General features: G+C 34.3%; 1 protein-coding gene and 1 long non-coding RNA gene across 2 annotated transcripts in view; one reads left to right on the top strand and one right to left on the bottom strand.

Moving 5' to 3' along the window:
* Positions 1-469: 469 nt before the first annotated feature.
* Positions 470-23,991, bottom strand: part of LOC149423063 (carbonic anhydrase 2-like) — a 40,105-nt gene continuing 16,583 nt past the window's right edge. Inside the window, exons 4-10 of the mRNA XM_089632446.1 lie at positions 13,429-13,468; positions 12,849-12,878; positions 10,117-10,281; positions 5,655-5,853; positions 4,206-4,272; positions 1,490-1,708; positions 470-763 (exon numbers count right to left, since the gene is read on the bottom strand). Of these exons, the coding sequence (XP_089488572.1) occupies positions 659-763; positions 1,490-1,708; positions 4,206-4,272; positions 5,655-5,853; positions 10,117-10,281; positions 12,849-12,878; positions 13,429-13,468 (825 nt within the window). The 3' untranslated portion in view covers positions 470-658. The remainder of the gene's footprint in view (positions 764-1,489; positions 1,709-4,205; positions 4,273-5,654; positions 5,854-10,116; positions 10,282-12,848; positions 12,879-13,428; positions 13,469-23,991) is intronic.
* LOC149423062 (uncharacterized) overlaps positions 18,110-23,991 on the top strand; it is a 55,586-nt gene continuing 49,704 nt past the window's right edge. The window contains exon 1 of the long non-coding RNA XR_016302277.1: positions 18,110-18,860. This is a non-coding gene — a long non-coding RNA (uncharacterized LOC149423062). The remainder of the gene's footprint in view (positions 18,861-23,991) is intronic.

Here is a 23,991-nt window from a genome sequence, read left to right as displayed (position 1 = left end):
TTTTTGTACAACAGGTTTATACCTACAAATAATTTTTGTATGCACTTACTATATACTTGCTCTTATAATATGTCAAATGGATATGGTTATATGTATTTTTACTATTACTTCTGTGAACTTACAATCTTCAGAATATTATTTTTTTATGAACTATGTATGTAAAAACCCAATGGGCGTATAAATAAATAAATAAATATTATATAAAAAAAATATTTTTATGGAAATCGTTAACAAAAAAACTGATTCCCCTAGTTTCACTTGAAAATCTCACAAATCATCCCACTATACTCTATTTATCCTCCATAATATATATTTTTTCTTCCTTCCAAATACAATAATTTGTATGGATTTTAATTTTGTATTTTTTTTACTTAATAACCTAGATATATTATTTTTTCGAAATTGTACACTCCTCTTCCGTCCACAAGCAAATGCCTTTAATGGAAGTGTAGTATAAATTAAAACAGTATGACTTGTAAACATTGTATATTTATTGTAAAAAACACAAATAATAAACAAACAAAAAAAAACTTTTATTACCACATAAACTAAACATCTGTACTGATATTCTTATTCATTAGTTTTTTTCTTTCTTTTTTATTCCAGATCTCGGGGAGGGTGGTGCAATCCCACGAGCTCCATATATTCCATTATTAAGTCAAGCCTTTTGCCTATATACAATTCTATTATTTATTGGTTGTGTTTTCCGAAAATTGTTGATTATTGGTGAACCTTTATTAGTGTACCTCTTCAATATATTCACCTAAAAAAAAATTAAAAATATTAAAAACAATCAAGCTTTTAGAAAACAAAACAAGAAAAAAGCTGTTTGAAAAGTACCCATTATTTTAGGTCGGAAATTAGCTATTTCAGTTTTTCAGTAATTCATGTCAGAATTTGTAGGTCATTTAGGTTCCACTTTAGCAAGTGTGATTGGACCAGACCACCTAAGCTTAGCACCAAGCGGGGTATTGCTTAAGGACCCTATTTGTCAAGTCTAATATATCTAATAAAAATAGTTTTTAGTTCACAATATGTAGAGCACCCATAGGAATACCCTCAATCTCCTGCTCTTTCATAGAATGCAGTAATTTAATTGTTTTAGGAAAATCGGTGATTCAATCCAATGGTGTATTTGTGTGCCTTTCTTGAAAGAATTGAGTTTGTATACGGACAAAACTATTAATTCATATTCATATTGCTTATGTAAGCAAAATGTGTTTTTTCCTAAATTACTGAAATAAGTGCTCTCTATCAAAGAGCAGATTAAAAATTCTTTTCAGATTATAAATTTATTTATATATATAGCCACGAAACCGTTTGGCTGTGGAGTGATTTGCCAACCTCTGAATTTTCTTTCTCCTACAAGATGGGTCTCTTCAAGAACCAGGTTCACTCCTTGCTATAAAAGACTCTCCACACAGCATTCCAAAGGCCCCATGACCTTGCGTGTAGATTTAATGTTAAAAAAAACATTTGTAATACTTACGAATCCATAAGGTATAGGTAAAGGCTGTTCGAAAACAATAAAGCGCACATTCTCGTTGCACTTCGGTGTGGTCAGTGAACCCAGGTAGGTGAAATAGTGACCCATGGGCTCCTGCACCAGTCGCAGGGGGAACACTGCCGGGAAAATCGGCTGGCCTTTCTGTGCCTTGTCCAGCGTGGAGAGCATGGACGTCACGGAACTAATCACCAGTATTGAAGGCTGGAATTCATTGTAAATTATAAAATGGTTTAGGCAGGCTCTTTTTTTTCATCCTAAATAAGATTTTAATCTGAGTTTCGGAATTTTCCAACCTTCTTCTTCCTTATATCCTTCCCCTCCCCACTATCTTTAGCCTCAAAACATACCCTAATTGGGGATGCTATAGTCAGCACTAGCTCCAGACGGTTGGTAGCAATTGGGACCAGGCCCGAATTTAGAAGGCCAGGTGCGAGTCGGTCAGAGTTAAATAATCAAATTTTCATCTGTTAATCTTATAATAGTTAGGTAAGCGGAAACAAGGTAAGTAAAGGAGTACAATTATGATCACTGTAAAAGATATATGCCAAAAGGTCCTAAAGATATCGTAGGATCTTTTGGCGGAGTGAGACGGGACTACGGGTAAATATAAAAAAAAAATCGAACCAATTTGAACCAATTTGGATACAGGTGTGCCGCGGTCAAATTCAATGTATTTGACATTTTACAATATTTAATTATGTATTTAACACATAATGACAAATTATTTTTCATAATATTGTCTATTTTTCAAAATATAGTATAGAATAATTATTATAACTAAATAATTTTACAATGTTCCTTAGAACCTTCTGGCGGATGTGCGTAATGTATCTAGTCAAACTCGCAATTGTATTTACGTGGGTAGTTCGTTCGAACTTTGCAGCGGCAAGTAGGTAGCTCGTAGGCAGTAGGTAGAAACGCCGATCGCTTCGCATTGCGTCTGCAGTGTTCCCGCTACAATGCATTTTGTATGTGAGAGCGTTCTAGATAAATCTCGTAGCATCGCAACAGCTATATTTATAACTTGTGAACAATAAAATTAACTAATAACAATTAACTCAAGGTTAACGTGTGAGTTATGTTAATTTAATGTGTAACGGAAGTACTTACCCAACTTGCGCAAATTAATGATTTTGTATTCTGTGGCAATACTTAAAACAGGTAAAGGCAAACACATTTACGGCTAGATAATGTTTCTTTTTTTCTTTGATCAGGTAATCCAATAATGATAAATATATTCTCTCGCCTATGCTAAAAGTACCAAATCTTAAAGTAAAAGATTTTTATTTTAAATAATCACACTTTAAGCCTGCGACCGAATTCGTGTTTTGATAATATTGATACATAAATACACAACTACATTACATTTTTGACCAAAAAAACAAATTTTAACAAACACAAACTAAAATTAATAGACCAGTTATAAGCAATAATAGACCAGTCGATAATTACAAGCTTTGGACGAATACAACACACCAAGCAATAAAAGTATTCAACAATCTTACATTCGACACAAAAAATGAAGGGAGTCAAAAATATTTCACAGACTAAATTAAGGTATGGATTAACCAGTAGAATGCCGATAGGTCTCTGAAGAACATACAAGATTTCTAATATTTTCCCATTAAGAATAATTTGCGATGCGATTTCGACCTTAATGCTTCGAAAAATGTGTGAAAAACAAAATCGGCATAGGCTATTACAAATTTAGATTCCAATTATGATTTTGATGAATTGCGCCTCACTAAAATCTTAATATTTTATTAAAAAAAAACACTTTCAATGAAACGATATTTTTTTAAAATTGATCATAACTACGATTTCCAAGGATCTCTATACACTGCTTTAATTTGACTATCTAGTCAAATAAAAATAACATACCATAATTTTCGTATTTTATTCACGAATAAAAACAGTGAAATTACCGTACTGAGATGTTCATTGTCATTAGAAATTGTTACATTTATTATTTTAATATTTGAAACTGTTATTTCGTGGTGGAATTCCATTATAAATATATATAAAGAACACAATTTTAAACTTTTTTCCACTTGTTTTTATTTGACCGTGACCGGTTTCAGCCTGTTAGGGCCATTTTCAGACTGGTACAATTTTTGTCTTAAACTAGGGTTTATATACATAGGCAAATTACATTGAGGGGAGGGGTTAACATAATAGGTTGGTTTGAATTATGAGGGGTTTTTCGTGAAATATGATATTTCCCAAATAAGTATTGTTATTAAAATCAAATGAATTTATCTATAGAACTATGATAATTATGCCTACTAGGACTATCGATTTAAGGATTTACCCAACATAAGGTTATCGGCAATCTATTGTGTGGTTAGGTAAAAATATTTTAATGGATTTTATATAATTCAAATACATATTTAGGATAGGTGACATACTGATTATAATGGATATAGTATTGAAACCGGTCACGGTCAAATAAAAATAAATGGAAAAAGTTTAAAATTGTGTTCTTCATATATATTTGTTATATTTATATAAGAATAAACATTTTTTTGTCATTTATAGCTCAGATCTTCTTTAGAACCCCAGACCTCGAAATACTTTAACAAGAATATGATCGCTAGTGTCAAGTACCAAGTCTGGAGGTTAAGGCACTCATCACCTCGCTATTGATAGTGTGGTGATGTAAGAAATATTAGTAATAAGTAATAATAAACAATATTACCTTGAAGAGTAATGCAACCACTGCGATTGCTTCTGGATCACCCGATGCAAGTGCAACCGATGCATTACTGTAATCATAATTAAAACATCGTAAACGTAAGTCATACATTTTAAGCAGCTATTTGATGTTTAAAAGTATCTAGATAATGTAGTAAATAAAATGTTTAAAAGTATCTACGTAATGTAGTAAATAAAATGTTTAAAAGTATCTACGTAATGTAGTAAATAAAATGTTCAAAAGTATCTACGTAATGTAGTAAATAAAATGTTCAAGAGTATCTACGTAATGTAGTAAATAAAATGTTCAAAAGTATCTACGTAATGTAGTAAATAAAATGTTTAAAAGTATCTACGTAATGTAGTTAATAAAATGTTTAAAAGTATCTACGTAATGTAGTAAATAAAATGTTTAAAAGTATCTACGTAATGTAGTTAATAAAATGTTTAAAAGTATCTACGTAATGTAGTAAATAAAATGTTCAAAAGTATCTACGTAATGTAGTAAATAAAATATTTAAAAGTATCTACGTAATGTAGTAAATAAAATGTTTGAAAGTATCTACGTAATGTAGTTAATAAAATGTTTAAAAGTATCTACGTAATGTAGTAAATAAAATATTTAAAAGTATCTACGTAATGTAGTAAATAAAATATTTAAAAGTATCTACGTAATGTAGTAAATAAAATGTTTGAAAGTATCTACGTAATGTAGTTAATAAAATGTTTAAAAGTATCTACGTAATGTAGTAAATAAAATATTTAAAAGTATCTACGTAATGTAGTTAATAAAATGTTTAAAAGTATCTACGTAATGTAGTAAATAAAATGTTTAAAAGTATCTACGTAATGTAGTAAATAAAATGTTTAAAATGGCTATAACTACGTTTGGTGACTAGATATGAATAGGCAGTTATGTACTTCTACACCTTCTTCATTTCTCATCTCCTTCCCCTCCCTACTTCCTTCAGCCCCATAACATACCCCAATTGGAGATGCTATAATCTCTCTGGCTCCGGTTAGCAGGGAACAGTTGGGACTCTTCTGCGGTATTCACATCGAAATCCTAGCTACACTTGTTGTGTAAAGCAAAAAGTAAACTAGTAGAACGCGGGTCAAAAAAAGTTTTTTTCTTGCTATATATATAGTATTTTTCAATCAGGTAGGTACCATAATATTATGAAGAATAAATGTGTATAAGAAAGTTCAAATAAAAAAGATGCGACGATTTCACATTTAAAAATTATCTTTACTGAACCATTAAAACGGCCACCATCTTGAAATGAAAACGGAATTTAAACAAATTAACAGACAAACGAAATGCAAAACTGTCGAGTTGAATCAGGACAGTTTTCTTCTCAATCGGTATGGATTACACTTCTTGGGATTGTATGTTCAGTGTTTTTACACCAAATACTTTCTAGAGCCCTTGAAAAATGACATAATCACTCACGCGTAGATATTTTTAATGTGTACGAAATGCGTCTCCATGGCGTACTGCTTCTGGTTGATGGTATGTTCCGACCCCGCCACGTCGACGTCTCCCCAGTGGCTGTGGATGCTCGCCAGCTTATAGGTGCCGTTGAGAGGTCCGCCCTCCATGGTGGGCTGCTCGCTGGGGGCTCCGCTGCCCCAGGGGCCTAGCACATCCACTGGAAAACAGTAATTATAATTACTGAACTAATAATTATTAGTTCAAATTGTTACCAATAATCTTATTAACACAACCCGAAAACATATACTATCAAACAAAATTCAAATCCAATTTCTATATTCCTATATTTCTATATTTCTTTACATTCGGAGGACTTTTTTTTATCAAGATACTGTTAAGATAATAATAACAATGTTTATTTCAGCTGGACATAGTGGCGTGTGCAATGCTTTGCCTGCCATAAAAGTTTAAATTTAAGTTAATACATAAAAAAATAAATATAGAAATGAATACATCGATGAGCACATTAGGACTTTATGGTGGCTTGAGTGAAATTCTCCATCTCTGGTGTAGAGGCGCTCCCTGCCACTGGGCAACGGCCTGGACAAGAGTGTTGTCCGATCTCTGGTAGCGCTGACTCGTCCCGGCTATTCTGTGGCGCATGAAAGCAGCGAACCCATGCACCCTTCCTTCGGTGAACATCTGTGAGGCGCTACATCGCCAGGGGAGGCCAAATAGGGCTCTGTATGCGTGATTGTTCTGTACTCGGAGTGTGTTCATGACGCCTTGTAAGTATGTCGTCCATAGCTCGCTAGTGTAGAAGCTCATACAGTATGTTTGGAAAAGTTGCTTCTTCACCGGAGGATTGCACTTGTTGAATCTTCTGGGAAGCATGTTAGCTCTCACACTCAGTACTCTTCTTTGGCGTTCTATGTAATTTTTATCATTTAGGTCATCGGTGATGACATGCCCCAAATATTTGATTTCGCTGCAGATTTTCAGGTTGACCCCGCTGAGACGTATGAGTGGAATGACAGTGGGACTAGTATTTGATTTAAATATCAGCAAATATGACTTTTTAGCATTGTACATCAGCCCATGACTATCAACGTAAGCTTCGCATATTGCCATAAGTTTTCTCATCGCTTTTACCGATGGAGCTATTATGATCATGTCGTCTGCATAGCTAATATTGTTCATACATACCCCGGCAATGTGGCATTCGATTCTTGTTGTATTTAGTGTTTTACTAAGTTCATCCATATACACGTTGAAAAGCACTGGGGACATTGAGCCTCTTTGGGAAGCCAACCTTTGGGAAGTACTTCTGCGCCGATTTTCTGCTGTCTACCTCCAGATTCTATTGCCTAAGGATGCGATCACTTACACAAATCAATAAATTACACAGTCCCAATCAATAAACTACAACCTTAACATAATTGATCAACTTCTCGCGATATTATCATTTTCGGCCTTACAACCTTTGGGAAGTACTTCTGCGCCGAGTTTTTGCTGTCTACCTCCAGATTCTATTGCCAAGGATGCGGTCACTTACACAATTTTACAACGAAGCAATTAAAATAGTTTTTTTTATTGCTTCTTTAGTTTTAGTAATTTGTATTCTTTTTTCTTCTACAGTTATATAATTTTTCCGTTCTTTCCATATTGTACAAGGTGCGGCGCGAAAACTTACTTATTTAAAAAAAAATCACAAATCAAAAAGTATTGGATATATCAATTTTATTCGTTTTCCTTTACATAGAGGTATATTAAAAGTTTTTATTTATAATATTTTCAATACTTTTTCTTTTATGATTGTTTTTAAATAAGGAAGTCCCTCGCCCACATCCTGTACTATAAATGTCAATAACTTGCACTTGGGCCCGCGGGCTTGCCACAGACCCTCTCCATTACATATTTAATAAAATCGCTATTGTGTCATTATTGGCTTACATATATTAGATAACATATCATAGAACACATATAAAACAGTAAGGTAGAAATAAATTAATCTAGAAAGCTAAGAAATTTAATGTTTGGTTAGTTAAGTTTTCATCGGTTTGCTGAAGTGGGATGGTCAGGTACATCGGTCGATTTTGATCTCGGCTTGGTTGGAATATCGAGCTTAGCGCGGATTATCAACATAAACCTAGATGTCACGAGTATTACACGTGTTGTTTAAGATTTTAATAGAGGAACGTATTTCTTTTTAATTTGTAAAACCAATCTGCTGTCTACGTGAGTGGTATATCTATGCTCTGTCAAGTTTATCTGCCGAGTTTCAGCACTATCGGATGTCGGGAAGTGGGTTAATTTCCATATTTTTATTTTTATTTTTTTATTTATTTAATACATGTTACATTATTATGAAATTTACATAAAGTAGATATAATGAATCACCATACTAGGCGGCTGCCTGTTTCATGGTGACCAATTGAGTGTAATTAATTTGTATGAAATATGAAATCTAGTGTAAACATATGAAATTAGTAACTATAGATGAAGCTAAAATTTTGGAAAAATTGTAATAAAAAGTAGAAGATAGAAATTAGAAAGGAGAAAGAAGTAAATTAGCATTAGATTGTAAAAATGTACATAATTATATATATAATTTTTAATATGTGTGCATGCAAGCACACATGTGTACATAGCAGCAGACATACCTATATACATATAACAGCACATGTATACATACACCCATATGACGCATCCTCATGCATATAAACAATATATACACCTCTATCTGAGTACTTGGAATAGGCTACTAACACTACAACAATCACACATCAAAAAATCCCCGAGCGCTTTCCTGAAACTGTCGTATTTGGCTATTGATTTTATTTCTAACGTTAAATTATTGAATATTTTTGGAGCAAGAAAGTTAAATTGTCTTTGTGCCATTGAGGTTTTTATTGGGGGAATAGTATAATTCGATTTGTTGGAATATCTTGTATTATGGGTCGATTCAAAAATATTTTTTTTCGTATGTTTGAATTTATAGTAGGAGGATATGTTTTTGACGTATAAGGATTTTATGTTGAGTACTTTGAAGTCGTTAAATAAGTCCTTCGTGGGGTGAATATAGTGTACTTTGTAAATAGTCCGCATTATCAATTTTTGAGCTTTAATTAATGGATCTAATATCGTGTTAGAGCATCCTCCCCAGACTATTATACCGTAAGATATAATTGATTGGCATAAAGAAAAGTACACCGTTTTTAGTGTATTTTTATTTAGAATATTTCGTAATGACCTGAAGATATATGCCAGTTTCCGTATACGGTTTGTAACATTTATTACGTGATCTTCCCATCGTAGTTTATTGTCAATTATTACACCCAAATATTTAATGGAATCTACTCGTTCTAGTGGATTGCACAGACAACTAGAGTTATCTCTACAAGAATGTATTTTTAGTGTATGATTGATTGAAGGCTGACTCGGAATATTAAGACTAAACGTTATATATTTCGTTTTAGTTATGTTTAAGGTGAGTAGATTATCATCCAACCACTGTTTAATAATTTGCAATGTTAGATCCGCTCTGTGAAATGTTTATTCCCATGTCTTACTTTTTAGTACTAGGGCAGTGTCATCGGCGAAAGTGATTATATTGCCATCAATAATAGATAGTTTACATAAGTCATTGATATAAATGAGAAAAAGTGTGGGACCGAGTACACTGCCCTGTGGCACACCAAAGTTAATGCTAGTTGAATGGGATGGTTTATGCGATGGTAGCTTAACACATTGCTTTCTGTCTGTGAGGTACGATTTGAACCAATCAAATGCCTTATTCTTTATTCCGATTTTTTTGAGCTTGGCTAGAAAGATTGGATGAGATACTGTATCAAATGCCTTAGCTAAATCCAGAAATATTGCCAGACATTTATCACCTTTGTCTAAGGCTTGTGTTATATGTGATGTTAGTTCTAAAATAGCTGAATCTGTATTGAGTCCTTCTCTAAAGCCATACTGGTTTGACGAGAGTATGTTATATTTTGTAAGATGGTCGATAAGTCTTTTTTTTACTATTTTTTCAATAATTTTTGATAGTGATGATAATATAGAAATTGGTCTGTAGTTTGTTATGTCAGTAGGATTTCCGGACTTAAAAATTGGTTGAACTAGGGCAAGTTTGAGTTTGTTTGGGAATTCACCTTTAGTGAGACTGAGGTTTATGATATGTACTAATGGATGGATTATAAAGGGTTCAACTGTTTTTAGTATAGTTGAGGAAATTTTGTCATGATTGCACGAATGAGAGGGCTTTAACTGTCTAATGGTTTGAGAAATTTCATCGTAGTTGGTCGGGTTTAAGGTGAGTATATTATCTGTTTCACTGGCACATTGATTGATAATGTCGGCAAGGGCACTTTCATCGGTTGATGTCTTATTTAAAATCTTTGATCAACGTTTCATTCATTCAATCAAGAAAGACAAAACCAAATTAAAACAGATGCATTAAAAAAATCGTTACCTGAATGTCCATTGTTGACAATGTTCATCTGAGGGTGGATATCATTGTAGTTGTAAAACTTGATGCTAGGGGCCACCCTATTAATCGCTGCAGTTGTGTCAATATTAATAGGAGACTGACGCAAGCCGCCGCATTGAGGGAACTGGGCACCCCAATTGTCTTGATCTGAATAATAAGATTGAAATACATTTATTTATTTATTTTAAAAGATAAACTAATGTTTATAAGACATGGTTTTTTTGCACAGCACAAAGAAATTAACAAATGATTATAGTCAATAATTATTCGCCTGAAATACCCATACAAATTGAAAAAAAATTCCGAAGCTGACTGGCATGTGGCATCTCCGTTGCGATCGAAGTCGCGGTCACTTGGCTTTTATGAAATGGGGTCGCGACCCGAAAGAAGTTAGGAACTCCGGCTCTAGATGGTTCACGGTACCGAATGAATAGGACACATTTGCATTCTGTTCCATTGTATCCTTTACCGATGACAGAATGAATGAGCCATAGTGAGTATTCGAACATGGTCTCGTAGAATTGTAAACAAACCGAATAGATATAATTCTTCTGGTTATAATTAATTACCTGACGTGCACCCAGCGTTCCTCGGGGACTGAAAAATAGTTTTGGGTAAAGTTATGAGGTTGTGAGACCTTTTTAAGATATAAAATTCCATAATGTATTATTTTGATGTATCTCATAATTTTTTTAACAATTTGATTATTATTAAACATCGACTTTTCTCTACTTTCTATCGAAAAAATATGCATGTATTATTTATAAAAAACATTAAGGAAGAAACTATCTAAATGATAGTGAAAACCCTTTAAAAATGCGTTGCGTATTTTAGAAGAACTAAGCGCACAAACAGACAGACGCGGATAACACTACATTGTTTTACACTATTTAGAGATTTATGTTGTATATTAGGTTATTACTGTATTATTTCATGTAAATATTCTAATTTAAAAAGTTATTTCTCACTTGTGTCAAAATGTTGTTTAGACTTTACGTTATTAAAAGGGTTGTTTGTACAAATACCTGTCTATCAGTATCTACTCTATATTTTTGTCAAAACATAGTAATTACACTATATTACTTTGGTATTTATATCCACCAGCTGTCACTTCTAAAACGATTGTCAACTGGAGTGGTCAAATAAATAATAATGCATTAGTATAATAGCATTCTAATTCCTCACCTTGTGGTGAAACAATTATATTATATTTGTTTTAGGGTGGAGAAACTTTAACATCGCTCGCCATACACTACTAATTGGAAAATATAGTATATGATAATATAAGTCATCTATAGCGTGGTCTGTCACAGGCAATTTCGTAACACACGAGTCCCAATTGCGATGTAATAGAAAAGTATTAGATTTTGAGGAGTGCAAGACTGAAAGAAGAATATTAAACAGAAAAAGGAATAATTAATATAGTATATGATAATATAGGTCATCTATAGCGTGGTCTGTCACAGACAATGTTGTAGCACACGAGATCCCAATTGCGATGTAATAGTAAAGTATTAGATTTTGAGGAGTGCAAGACTGAAAGAAGAATATTAAACAGAAGCAGGAAAAATTAATATAGGATATTATAATATAGGTCATCTATAACGTGGTCTGTCACAGGCAATGTTGTAATACACGAGTCCCAATTGCGATGTAATAGTAAAGTATTAGATTTTGAGGAATGCAAGACTGAAAGAAGAATATTAAACAGAAGCAGGAAAAATTAATATAGGATATGATAATATAGGTCATCTATAGCGTGGTCTGTCACAGGCAATGTTGTAATACACGAGTCCCAATTGCGATGTAATAGTAAAGTATTAGATTTTGAGGAGTGCAAGACTGAAAGAAGAATATTAAACAGTAGTATATAATAATATAGGTCATCTATAGCGTGGTCTGTCACAGGCAATGTCGTAACAAACGAGTCCCAATTGCGTCGTAATAGTAAAGTATTAGATTTTGAGGAGTGCAAGACTGAAAGAAGAATATTAAACAGAAGCAGGAATAATTAATATAGTATGTATATGAAACGCAAAACTTCAATGAATGAATATTCAATACAATAATATATTTTGCTACATTTTTACCATTTAGGACAATATTATCTACTCTCAAACAAAAGTGTGTAACAGAAAAGGCGAAAGATATTGTCCGGTTATTAAGGTCCGGTCCGGGTTAGTAATTTTTTTTTAAATAGTATTAAAAAAAAAAAAAAAATAAAACCACAAACTCTTCCTCGCTGGTGAAGAGCTCTGACCACTGAGCTAATACGAATTATACTCATACCTATTCTTAGACTGAGAGCATTATTAACCAAAAATATGCGTTTAGAAAATGGAGATAATATTGGTAGCTCTCAGTCGAAGTAGGATAAGTTAAAAATGACGTAAATTGATATAGTCGAATAAGCTCAGTGGTTAGAGCACTTACCCGGCAAGGAAGAGGTCCTTGGTAAAATTCCTAGATACGACTGAATTTATTTCTGTCTTTTCTGTTTCACACATTTTGTCTGAGACTCGTTAATATTGTCTTCAATTATTAAATATTATAATTTGAGGTTTTACTCATTAAGTTTTTCCACAACAAAAATACTTTGTTAGTGGTAAAAATTGAATTAAAATATTCATTGGGGATGCTACAGTTCCACTGGCGCCGGGTTAGTAGGGGTGCAGTAATCGTACATATATACAAAAAAATAATGTTGTTTTTACCTTTGTGATCCCAGACTGAAACATAACCATCTGAAAAAAAACCACCAATTTGTTATTTATTTCATAAGCATTGTAAAACACAGACAATACCTTTAATTTAAATCAGAAAAACCCTTTTTCAATTAAAAAAAACACCTTTGCACAGCGTTTTCTGTTTAGAATACGTAATCAACATATTTTTTTCAGAGATGAACGTAATTTCCATCAGAATCTACGGACGTGTTTTTTAACTTTGATAGAATAAGAATGGATATCATACAGTGTTTCCGGAAGTAAAGTTCGCAAACTTGGTGGGATGATTCTACGTGATAGTACAAGTAAAAAATAACAACTTTCTTAGAAATTCTAACGTTTTAAGGTAGTTTAAGGTAAAAAAGTTGAATTGTTTGTATGGGAAAATAAATATTCCTTCTATGGAAGTTTTTATTTTTTTATTTTTACCATCATGTTTAATTACCTACTGAAGTTAGCGCACTTTACCCCCGGACGCCTTATATATTATTTGTTCCACAATTGTAAATATGTGAGGAACGATTGTTAGGGTTATAGTTAATAATCTTATACCATGTTGTTTACTCACATGAATCTGAAATATTGAAAGGTCCTGCGATGAAATCCAACTGTAAATAAAACATAGAAAAGATTATTCGTTATCATTAAAATCTTTCAGCTTAGTTTTTACAACGTTTGAAATACGTATTTCACTGATAAAAGTAAACAGTACATTACTTTTTTTTCATATTTTTCTGTTGTTCAATAAAAAGTGGAAAAATTTAAATTCAGGTGATTAATATGTCACCAGTAACGACTAGTATATATTATGTGTACTATATACAAAAGTATGATTTGCGAATAATATGACATGTGTTTACGATGACATTGCTCGAAAGTCTAAAGCTTACACTTTTGTTTGTATTCATGAGCTCATAGAATTTTATGCATTTCCGTGCTTATTTAAAAAAAAAAATACTCTAAGCGCCTTTTAGAATTTAGTTATGCATACGCATTCTATTTGCAACTATGGTAGATTGACAAAAGATACTACAACAGGAAAGTTTTTGTATTTTTATTCAACCAACTTCAATGCAATTTAATAACGGTGGAAAGTATTTTTTTTAAATAATTCATATTAAGCAAACCACAACCACATCTATTAACATATTTATGGAGATAACGAACTTCAGATTTGTGGGATAAACTTGTTGTTTAAAATTAAATATTGCAAATAGTATCAAAACTACATTCGACTGTATTTTGGTTAAACCTCTCAAGCCATAAAATACAAAATTTTAAGGAAACGGATTCGTAAACTAATTAAAAATCTTAATAATTTGAGATTTTCACAGCCAAAAGTATTAGAGTGATTTATTTTTGGAGTATTATGCCGTGTTGCGCTACCTTCTTCTTTAGCTATCGTTTTGGACAGCATTAGAGTGTCTATTATAAGGGCAGATGCGTAAAGGTGATTTTTATTTCTATAGATTCTTTCGTAATCCTCTAACTAGCTAGGGCTTATAACAATACCCTCTCCCGTGTCTAAATAACTAGTACTGCCGCTCATTTGGCCTTATTACTGTTACCATCTGATGGTTGTTTTTACAAGACTGATTTTATATTACATTAAGGCGATGCACTACGTCGTGTAATATTTTAAATTGAGCCGCTATCAATAACAACCCTTACGTAGATGGCGATAAGGTTTAAATTCCCGCTTAACACCATCCGCCTGTTTTGATTTATGCAAGAAAAAAACATGGCCAAAAAGTGCCTTTTATTTTATTTTGTGGATGTTCAGACATAAATATTTAAATTTTTTTCGATCATTTTATAAATAACTTAATTTTCCACACTATACAATAAAATCATAACCTAAAATGCGTTCGTAAGTTGGAGATTTTGAACATTAAAGCAGTTTTCATAGGCCTAATACATTATTTTTTTCTGGGCTTATAAAAATATTTATCTAAAAAATACTCGATTATTTTAAAGGTCAAGATGTATTCTACTCGCAGTATTTAATTAAAGCATCTAAAACATTTCTAGGCGACCAAATTTTCAAACCAAAAACACATGATTTTGCATTACTACGTATGGCATCCCCTTAATGTGTTTTATGAGGAGAAATTCTTAACTGGATAAAATATAAGTAAAGATTTTTGAAGTGTGCTTATGTATGTAGATGTCATACCGTGTTGCCAACTTCAATTCTCTAAACGCAGGTAATAAATTATAACTTAACATGGTTTATTATACGTAGTTTAAATTGATGAAAAGGGCCTAAATACCCCGCCCCAACATCATAAAAGGAGAGTTTTAGAATGGAAATGCTACTGTCGTAATTAATAATGAGATTATATTATATTATAATTTAAAAACAATAACTTATATCTTATATTGATGTCGCTATTCCAAATTCTTGTAATATTTAAAAATCTGTTAATGAAAAAATAAGAAAATACACAGATTTAGGAAATGAAATAAAAAAAATTGGCATTCTCAGACTATTACCGACTAGATCTAGACTAGAGACTCAGACTATTACAGACTATTATTAAATATTACCATTCATTATTTCGGCTACTGGCATTATACCTAGCTCTCTCATTAAAAATTTAGGCGTATTAGATCTATCAAAAAATTTATATATAAAGATGCAAAAGTCGGTCATTTTGAATACATGTAGAATAACGAAAGATTTTTAAAATATTTATGTTGAGGGATCAGTATTTATAGGCCCCGTTAGAAGTTTTACCGAGCCGAACCCTCTGATATGAAAATATCTGGAGTCGGTGAATTATTTTCCCATTTGATCTCTGGTGAGTTGACGTGTTGTTCTTGTATTGTTTTGTATTTATTTTGCTTATATAATGCATTTACATAGTGTTGATTGACTAGATGATCATTTGTGGAAAAGTGTGTGGGAGGGTTTAGTTTTTCCTTTGGGGAAGATTTAACCCGGACAACAAAATCGGAAGTTTAAAGATGGAATAACTCTTTTGTGACGCCAACACCTACAAAAAGATTACAATAAGAAAAATCCCACCAACAAGCTCTGAAGACAATGCAACTAGTCATTAGGAAAAATGATCGATCTAAGCTAAAAAATGGTGCGTGCAGGGATTTGCCAAAACACAGTTGACATATTTTTTAGAATTAATGTTAGTACTTTAGTAATGTTAGTTCTTCCTAAATCATATTGTTTCTCACTGTATAACTATGAAATACCTAATTCATATTGTTTCTCAATGTATAATTATTGTAACGAACATCATTTCATACAGCTAGATTTAGTTGTTGCCACTAACTGTGTCACTAACCTGAAGAAACACTTGCAAGTGCAATGACCCTATTTTCAAAAATGAAATCATAATATAAATTCACAACTAGACGCCGATAGCTTAGGTAATTATCGACCCGTTTCAAACTTACCATTTATTTCAAAAATCCCGGAGAAAATTGCTGCCGCACAAATAACTTGTCACTTGAATTCAAATAAATTATTCGCAAAACGTCAATCGGCGTACAGAAAGTTCCACTCAACTGAAACCGGGCTACTTCGTATGCTATCAGACATTACTCTTGCCGTAGAGTCAGGTAAGTTATCACTTATCTCACTCCTCAACATGAGTGCAGCGTTTGACACGATTGATCATGAATTCCTAATTAGGAGATTAGAGGAAACGTTTGGTTTGAATTCCAACTTAAAAAATTGGCTGGTATCCTATTTATCCAATCGCTTACAAGCCGTGAGGGTTGGAAATAAATTGTCTAACTTCGCAACACTTTCTTCAGGAGTACCCCAGGGATCCGTTTTGGGTCCACGTCTCTTCATCATTTTTACAAATGATGTCGCCAAAATAATCGAGTCATTTGATCTCTTGTCTCACTGCTACGCTGACGATCAGCAAATTTATTTTTACTGTCAATAGTCTCAAGATCCGAATAACTGAATGTCTAGAAGCAATAACTCGTTGGATGTCTTCAAACAAGCTGAAGCTCAATCCATCTAAGACTGAGTTTCTCTGGGCAGCCACAAACAAACGTCAACATTTCATAGACGATTCACCTATTACTATTTCCAGCAGCGATATCATCCCAAAAACAATAGTCAAACTTCTCGGTGTCAATTTAGATTCAGACTTTTTGTTTAAAAGTCAAATAAAAAGTACTGTAAGCACCGGTTTTTTTCACCTAAGACAACTCGAGTCTGTCCGAAGAAACCTTCCTACAGAAGCAACAAAACTACTTATCAACTCTTACGTAGTCTCACGTCTCAATTACTGCAACGGCATTTATGCCAGCCTTCCAAAATATCAAATTGACAAACTTCAATCAATGTTTAATGCAGCAGCACGGCTCATAACCGGGGTTTTAAATATTCGCACATTTCAAAACACCTTTCTAACCTTTACTGGCTCAAGTTCTCTGAAAGAATCCAGTACAAACTGTGCTGAATGGTGTTTAAATCCATTAATGAAATGGCCCCACCCTACATCTCTGGACTATGCGTCCCGGAAAACACTGGTCTGAGGCAGTCAACTCTTAGATCAGCAACATCATCAGCTCTAGGCAAACTGATGGAACCTAAGCGCAAGCCAAATACTAAGTTTGGTGATCGCGCTTTCTATTATTATCTGGGCCGAAGGCTTGGAATAAACTCCCTCCGGAACTAAGATCCATAACAAGTCCAACAGAATTCAGGTCTAAACTAAAAACTTACCTTTTTAAGCTGTCGTACCCTTAAATTAAATATACCATTCCTAAGAGAAAGTCCAGTTATATTCAATTTTCCAATTATGTCCTAAATCTTGTATCTAAATTTCGCCAATAAACAATTAGATGATGTTAATTAAGTGTTAATCTCAAGTGACCTACCAGGTAAGTATTTTACTGTATATTATCTCTATAAATAGTTAAGTAATAACGTAGAACACTGTATAAATGTATTATAAATTTGTACAGCGCCCTTGAGTTGATTTTGCACAAAAACGGCGCTATACAAGATATCCAATTATTATTATTATTAAAGGCTAAAGGCTGTTACTAGGTGAAATATTATTGGCGCGCAATATAAAAACTGAAAAATATGTTGTTTTGCAAGCTGACGTTGACGTTACGCGAACACCTGCAGATGAAGTATGGTAAATATGTGGTTTTCCAAGCTGAAGTTGACGTCAAGCAAATACTTGTAGTTGAAAAATGGTAAACATGTTGTTTTTGCAAGCTGACGCTTGTAGAAATATTATAAATAACCCAGTAAAAAAAATATATCGGGACTCAAGAATTACGATCAGTGGACGAAACACTGAACACTCCGGTTATAACGCGATCTGTTATAATTTGAAATTACAAATTCCTGAGTTTCAACTGAAAGCTGTATTCGCTTCTGTTCATCCATCACGGCACAATAATTTAAAAGTGTTACAGCTGTGTGCAATGAGCTGTTTACTGCGGGCACTCTATCAGCTGAGCCAGACGCATCTGTCATAATTACAATAATGGAGCGTCTCCGTGTGCCGGCCCTTATAATCAAATGACCATGCCGCCACTGAATTACTGCTGGCTACCAACTGAACTGCCCACTGCTGCTGATCACCTAGAGACTGGCCAATCCCTGCTGCTGCTAATGCTGACAGCACTGATGCTGACAACCTAGAGGCTGGCCAATTCCTCCTAGCTACCAACTGAACCAGCACTGATGCTGACAATCACTGATGCTGACAACCTAGAGGCTGGCCAATTCTTCCTGGCTACTGACTGAATTAGTCATTGATGCTGACAAACTAGAGGCAGGCCAATTCCTTCTGGCTACCGACTGAACCAGCACTGATGCTGACAACCACTGATGCTGACAATCTAGAGGCTGGCCAATTTCTCCTGGCTGCCAACTGAACCAGCACTGATGCTGACAACCACTGATGCTGACAACATAAAGGCTGGCCAATTCCTTCTGGCTACCGACTGAACCATCACTGATGCTGAAAACCTGGCTGGAAAGGCTGGCTAGAATGAGTATTGCTGATTTATTAAAATACTGTTAAAAACGGGATAGCATGCCGTATCCTAATAAACTATTATTATATTCGTGATATATCGGAACACGTGTTAATGGTTCCTTTTGTAGTGATAGTAACAATGACGAAATGCGAAAATATTAGAATTTTTATGAGTGTTCCGAAATCGTCCTACATCCGTGCTTTACTGATAGTTTATTAGGAAATCTGTCAATTCATTCATTAAAGGCCTGCCGTCCTGTGTTTAACAGAAATATGAATACTTTGAAGAGATTTAAAAAAAAAATTAATATTTTATATCGGTTTCCTCACTGCGCTCGGATGACGATGCTGGTCGACGATTTGGATTGATTACTAACTGTGACCCTGGCTTTGAGCAGCTCGTATCACCAGCACGATATAATTACTTATGATTTTGATATAACAGAAACCACTTTTACGTAAGCCGTGACTTTAACATTGACCTAACAGAGTTTGTTAACCCATATAAAACTCTCTAAGGCTACCAATGCTGCTAGACTAGTGGGTAATGTTTCTTGAAGGCGACGCGTTGGACAATTGATATAAGATTGATATTATCATCAGCATGATATAATGACTCATGACTTTAATATTACAGAAATCTTGACCGTTAGCCATTTTTGAGGAAGGCGTTTTTAACTTAAGCCGTGACTTTAACATTGACCTAACAGAGTTTGTATACCCATGTAAAACTCTCTAAGGCTACCAAGGCTGCTAGACTAGTAGAAATAGACTAGTGGGTAATGTTTCTTGGAGGCGACACGTTGAGCAAGTGATATTATTAATAAAAAGTAGTTGATTTTGATATTTTAAATATTTCTAGCGTAGACCCGTAAAAAATCAAAAAATATTGTGATTTCAAAAGTCATTAAAAAATTCCTCAATCTGTACTGTAATCGTCACCCGGTTGAATCGGTAATGTGTGTAATAGGTTGAAGATATTAAATTTATTAATTCGGTTCCAGGTACAAAAATAAAAAGATTAGAAAAATGAACTGGCAGCCAGTTTTTGGCAAGTCGTTCGTAGAAATGTTTCACGGTCAAGTAAGTAAACTTATATTAGTACCTACTTCTACAGTATCTACTCCTCCAGCACCTACTACTACAGTAACTACACCTACAGTACCTACTTCTTGTGATATTTCTCCCTCCCTCCTCTTAATGTTTCTCCTTCTCCTACATATAGTAAATGGATTCTAACTGTTTTGCAAGATGTTGTAACCTCCTGGTCACATGTATCACTGTAATGTTCTTACATCTTTAAATTGAAGCCAGACATATTAGTAAATACATAAATGAGTTCTAACTAATTTGACAGTAGAGTAGCCTCCCGGTCACGGCCGGCATTGTAGTGAATCCCACTATAGAGCATCATGAATCCCTTTCCGTATAAATACGGGGAATATTCTCCCTCTGCTGTAGTTGTTGCGATCTACGCCATGTTGTTTTTCAAAGCCGATCTTTGCGTTTAGGTTTCTACCTTAACGCTTATTGCTGTTCGTCAACCCTTCAAATTTATCGAATTAATATGACACGTTGTGTAGTTTTTTGTTTCGACAGTGATTAATTCATTGAAGGATCTATTTTTTTGGTTGTGGTAACTTTGGTTCTTTTAGATGAAGGCTTGTTATATTCTGTATGGTTTTTAAATAAGACAACGACCGATCACCTTGAATTTAGCTACCTTTCTCTACCTTGTTAGTTCGTCAACACGCATCTGGTTACTGCAGTTGATAAAGTGCTAATACAATGAGATAATTACATGCAAGTACATGTAATTATCTCTAGATAAATTCAATTCAAGATGCACAAGATTCTAGGTTAATGCTTTGACTATGGATTGTTAATTTTATGAGTTATTTTTACGAGTAGGTATTTTTAGGAATGGCTAGAGACAAAACATGTGTTGCTTTCGGTTGGTCTCCATCCTTATCTTATCCGTCAACGTGGTCAGCTCTATATTAGCCAATCAAATTTACGGTCCAACCCCAAACTCTTCCAGTAATTAATTGAATATCGCTTAGCGACAAGTGAAATAACGACATGTTTTGCCTCCTGCCAGTAGGTCCTTGGTGGTAAACGATTATGATGATTTAAATATTGAAGACAATATTAGTGATTTCTAAACAAAAATCTGAAACAGAAAAATCAGAAAAGGAAACGGTCACATCTGGGACTCGAACCCAGGACCCTTGTCTTTCCGGGACAGTGCTCTACCGACTGAGCTAATGGGACTCTATTCCCCTCGGTCACTTTTAACTGTATCATACTTCGAATAAGAACTACTAACATTGTCTTCATTTTTTCACCGCACATTTTTATTGGCAACTATCTTTATGTATGATCGCAAGATTCAACCCGAACTAAATGCAATCCAGGCAGCGTCTTTTTAGATAAACCTATCTTATTTTTTATTTTTTTTAATGTGCGACATCTGTTGACTTTTCTGCAAGTCTAGAATGAATATTTATTTTTCGGAATAACTTTATTGAGTAAAACCTCAAATTGTAATATTTAAATATTGAAGACAATATTAGTGATTTCTAAACGAAAATCTGAAATCTGTTTCAAAGTGTTTAAAAGTGACCGAGGGGAATAGGGTCCCATTAGCTCAGTCGGTAGAGCACTGTCCCGGAAAGACAAGGGTCCTGGGTTCGAGTCCCAGATGTGACCGTTTCCTTTTCTGATTTTTCTGTTTCAGATTTTCGTTTAGAAATCACTAATATTGTCTTCAATATTTAAATATTACAATTTGAGGTTTTACTCAATAAAGTTATTCCGAAAAATAAAGATTATGATGATGTTGATGGTTAATGAAGATTCATCTTTTACCGTTAGGTACAAGGAGCTGCTCCGGTTCGATGGGCATGATAGCCTGATGTCAGGAACCATTCGAGGTACGTGGGTGGCGTGAAGTTGAGGTCGCGTCAACCTACCCCAAATCAATGATGAGAAAGTTTCTGCCAGAATGTTGAAAGTAAGGAGTCCACTCCAATAACCTCAAACATAAACATATACCGAAGCGGCTTGCATCGGAAATGTCAGGAGTTCGGGAGTCCCGTGAACATCCTTCTGGTTTTCGCTTGTAAGAATAAGTTAGATTAGGCTTCAGTTTTCTTCGCCTTCGCCTCTGCAGTCACGATTCTCCAATAGTTCCTAGCTTCTGCCTTTACTGCTTCTCGTTCTAGTAGAGGTAATGACACATGTGTATTATATGTACAATACAGAACATACTTCATTTTTTCGTCCGCAGTCACAATAGTCATAGCGATATTTATATTGAATGAAGGCATCTCCCGAAAAAACGAATGTTACCGCGATGGAAGTTAATACTCCACTTTCAAGTCATGATCACTCACTTTATCGTTTGTTACCTTTCGTTCGCGTCAAATTTCGAAGTGTGGTAGAAAATTGTGTTCTTGACTTCCGGTGATAAGGATCAGGGATATAGAAATCATCCGATCGTGAATCTGAAATCATCCGATATAGGTCACCTCAAACGTTTTTCGGTCAGGGTCCATTTTTAACCTGATTCTGGAAGTCTTCTCCTCCTATAGTTTGGGTAAATATTACCTGGGTGTGACAGGAAGGCTCTCGGAAATTCGTCGAAACAACTTCATATTCGTCACGATATCTTTGTTCTGCCAACGAAAAAATCTCCCCCATATGTCAGCGAAGGATAGTATGGCCATTATCCCCTTTTTTCCTTTGTCTACCACGCTAACTCGAGTAGGAAAGCCCATAAGCAACCTTCGTTTCCTTCGATTGGTAACTCGGTAAAAACGTCATCTCACCAGCTGAAAGTAATTTGAAACAGGGGTCTAATCCAGGGTGACCATCTCAGGCTGGTCTTCCAACACCTTCGATAGAAACCAATGCCTTAACGGGATAAATCAACCAACAATAAGGACGTAGGAAAAGCCGTCGCCATCCTACTGGAATAAACGCTCTTTCAGTTCCCAGGGTTCCGATTGTGCTAACACTAAAAATTCCAATTAGGGAAGCCAGTCAACCGATATCGTTTCAATCGCTTTTTATCGCTTTGGTAAGATAGAATAGCCCACGAAAAAGTCGCATACTCCGTCCCAAGCTAAACTCATGTGAGCGACAATCGCAATTAAAATAATAGGGAAGCCAGACAGATGTGTTCTATCGGCAACTACCTTAATTCCGCTGTGATAATCCGTTCAATACTTTGTTATCCCGATTGAAAGATGAATGAAAATCATGTGTTGACATAGAGCTCTCCCCCGTGATGAATTAAATACACCCCAGTCTTCACATAGTTCGTAAAACGAAATCGGAAGTAGATATTAGTAGAACGTAAGTGTTAATCTCAAGTGACCTACCAGGTAAGTATTGTACTGTATATTTTCTCCATAAATAGTTAAGTAATAACATATATCACTGTAGAAATGTATTATAAGTTTGTACAGCGCCCCTGAGGTGTTTTTGCACAAAAACGGCACTATACAAGTCATCCAAGTATTATTATTATTATATGTACGTAGTTTAAATAATTGAAATAATGGTGCACTTGCGGTACATGGTTTTGACCGGTCGGTGGCCGAGTTGACATCGCGCTTGGGTCCCACTCGGGCGTAGTGTGTTCAATTCCTCGGCCGGCTAAGTCCTCCATCACAACACAAGCAACATTTTTAGCTTTCTGTGGTGGTAATAGGAGATTTTCAAATATTGTCAGGTTATTCGTAACCCGAGAATGTTTGTCTTTCTTTAAAAAAAAATAAAAAAAGTGATAATAGTGATCGAATAAGTGTGGTAATACTAGACATATTGAATGTTCAAGGCAAATACCAGAACGTATTCTTAAATAACAGATGTCAAAGTTTATTACTATAATTTTAGTTCTATCGTTATTATTCTGCGTAGGTATTTGAATGTTGTTACGAATCACCCGCACTCCGGCGGCGAGTTCCTAAAACCGTTCGTTCTTATTATTCTAGACATCGCATAAATACAGACGTTAGATATAACTAGTAAAGAATTATTAAGTTATATTAAATTACAACAAATACATTAGCCGGAAACCTGATGTTTAAATTCATATAAATAAAGGACGTCGTAGGTACAACGAATTCCTATTGTTT

The sequence above is a fragment of the Hesperophylax consimilis genome, chromosome 6, assembly GCF_061612785.1.
Source record: "Hesperophylax consimilis isolate HC1 chromosome 6, BYU_Hcon_1.0, whole genome shotgun sequence".
NCBI classification, from domain to species: domain Eukaryota; kingdom Metazoa; phylum Arthropoda; class Insecta; order Trichoptera; family Limnephilidae; genus Hesperophylax; species Hesperophylax consimilis.
The sequence above is the reverse complement of the archived record's forward strand: the minus strand, read 5'-3'. Positions and strand labels throughout refer to the sequence as shown.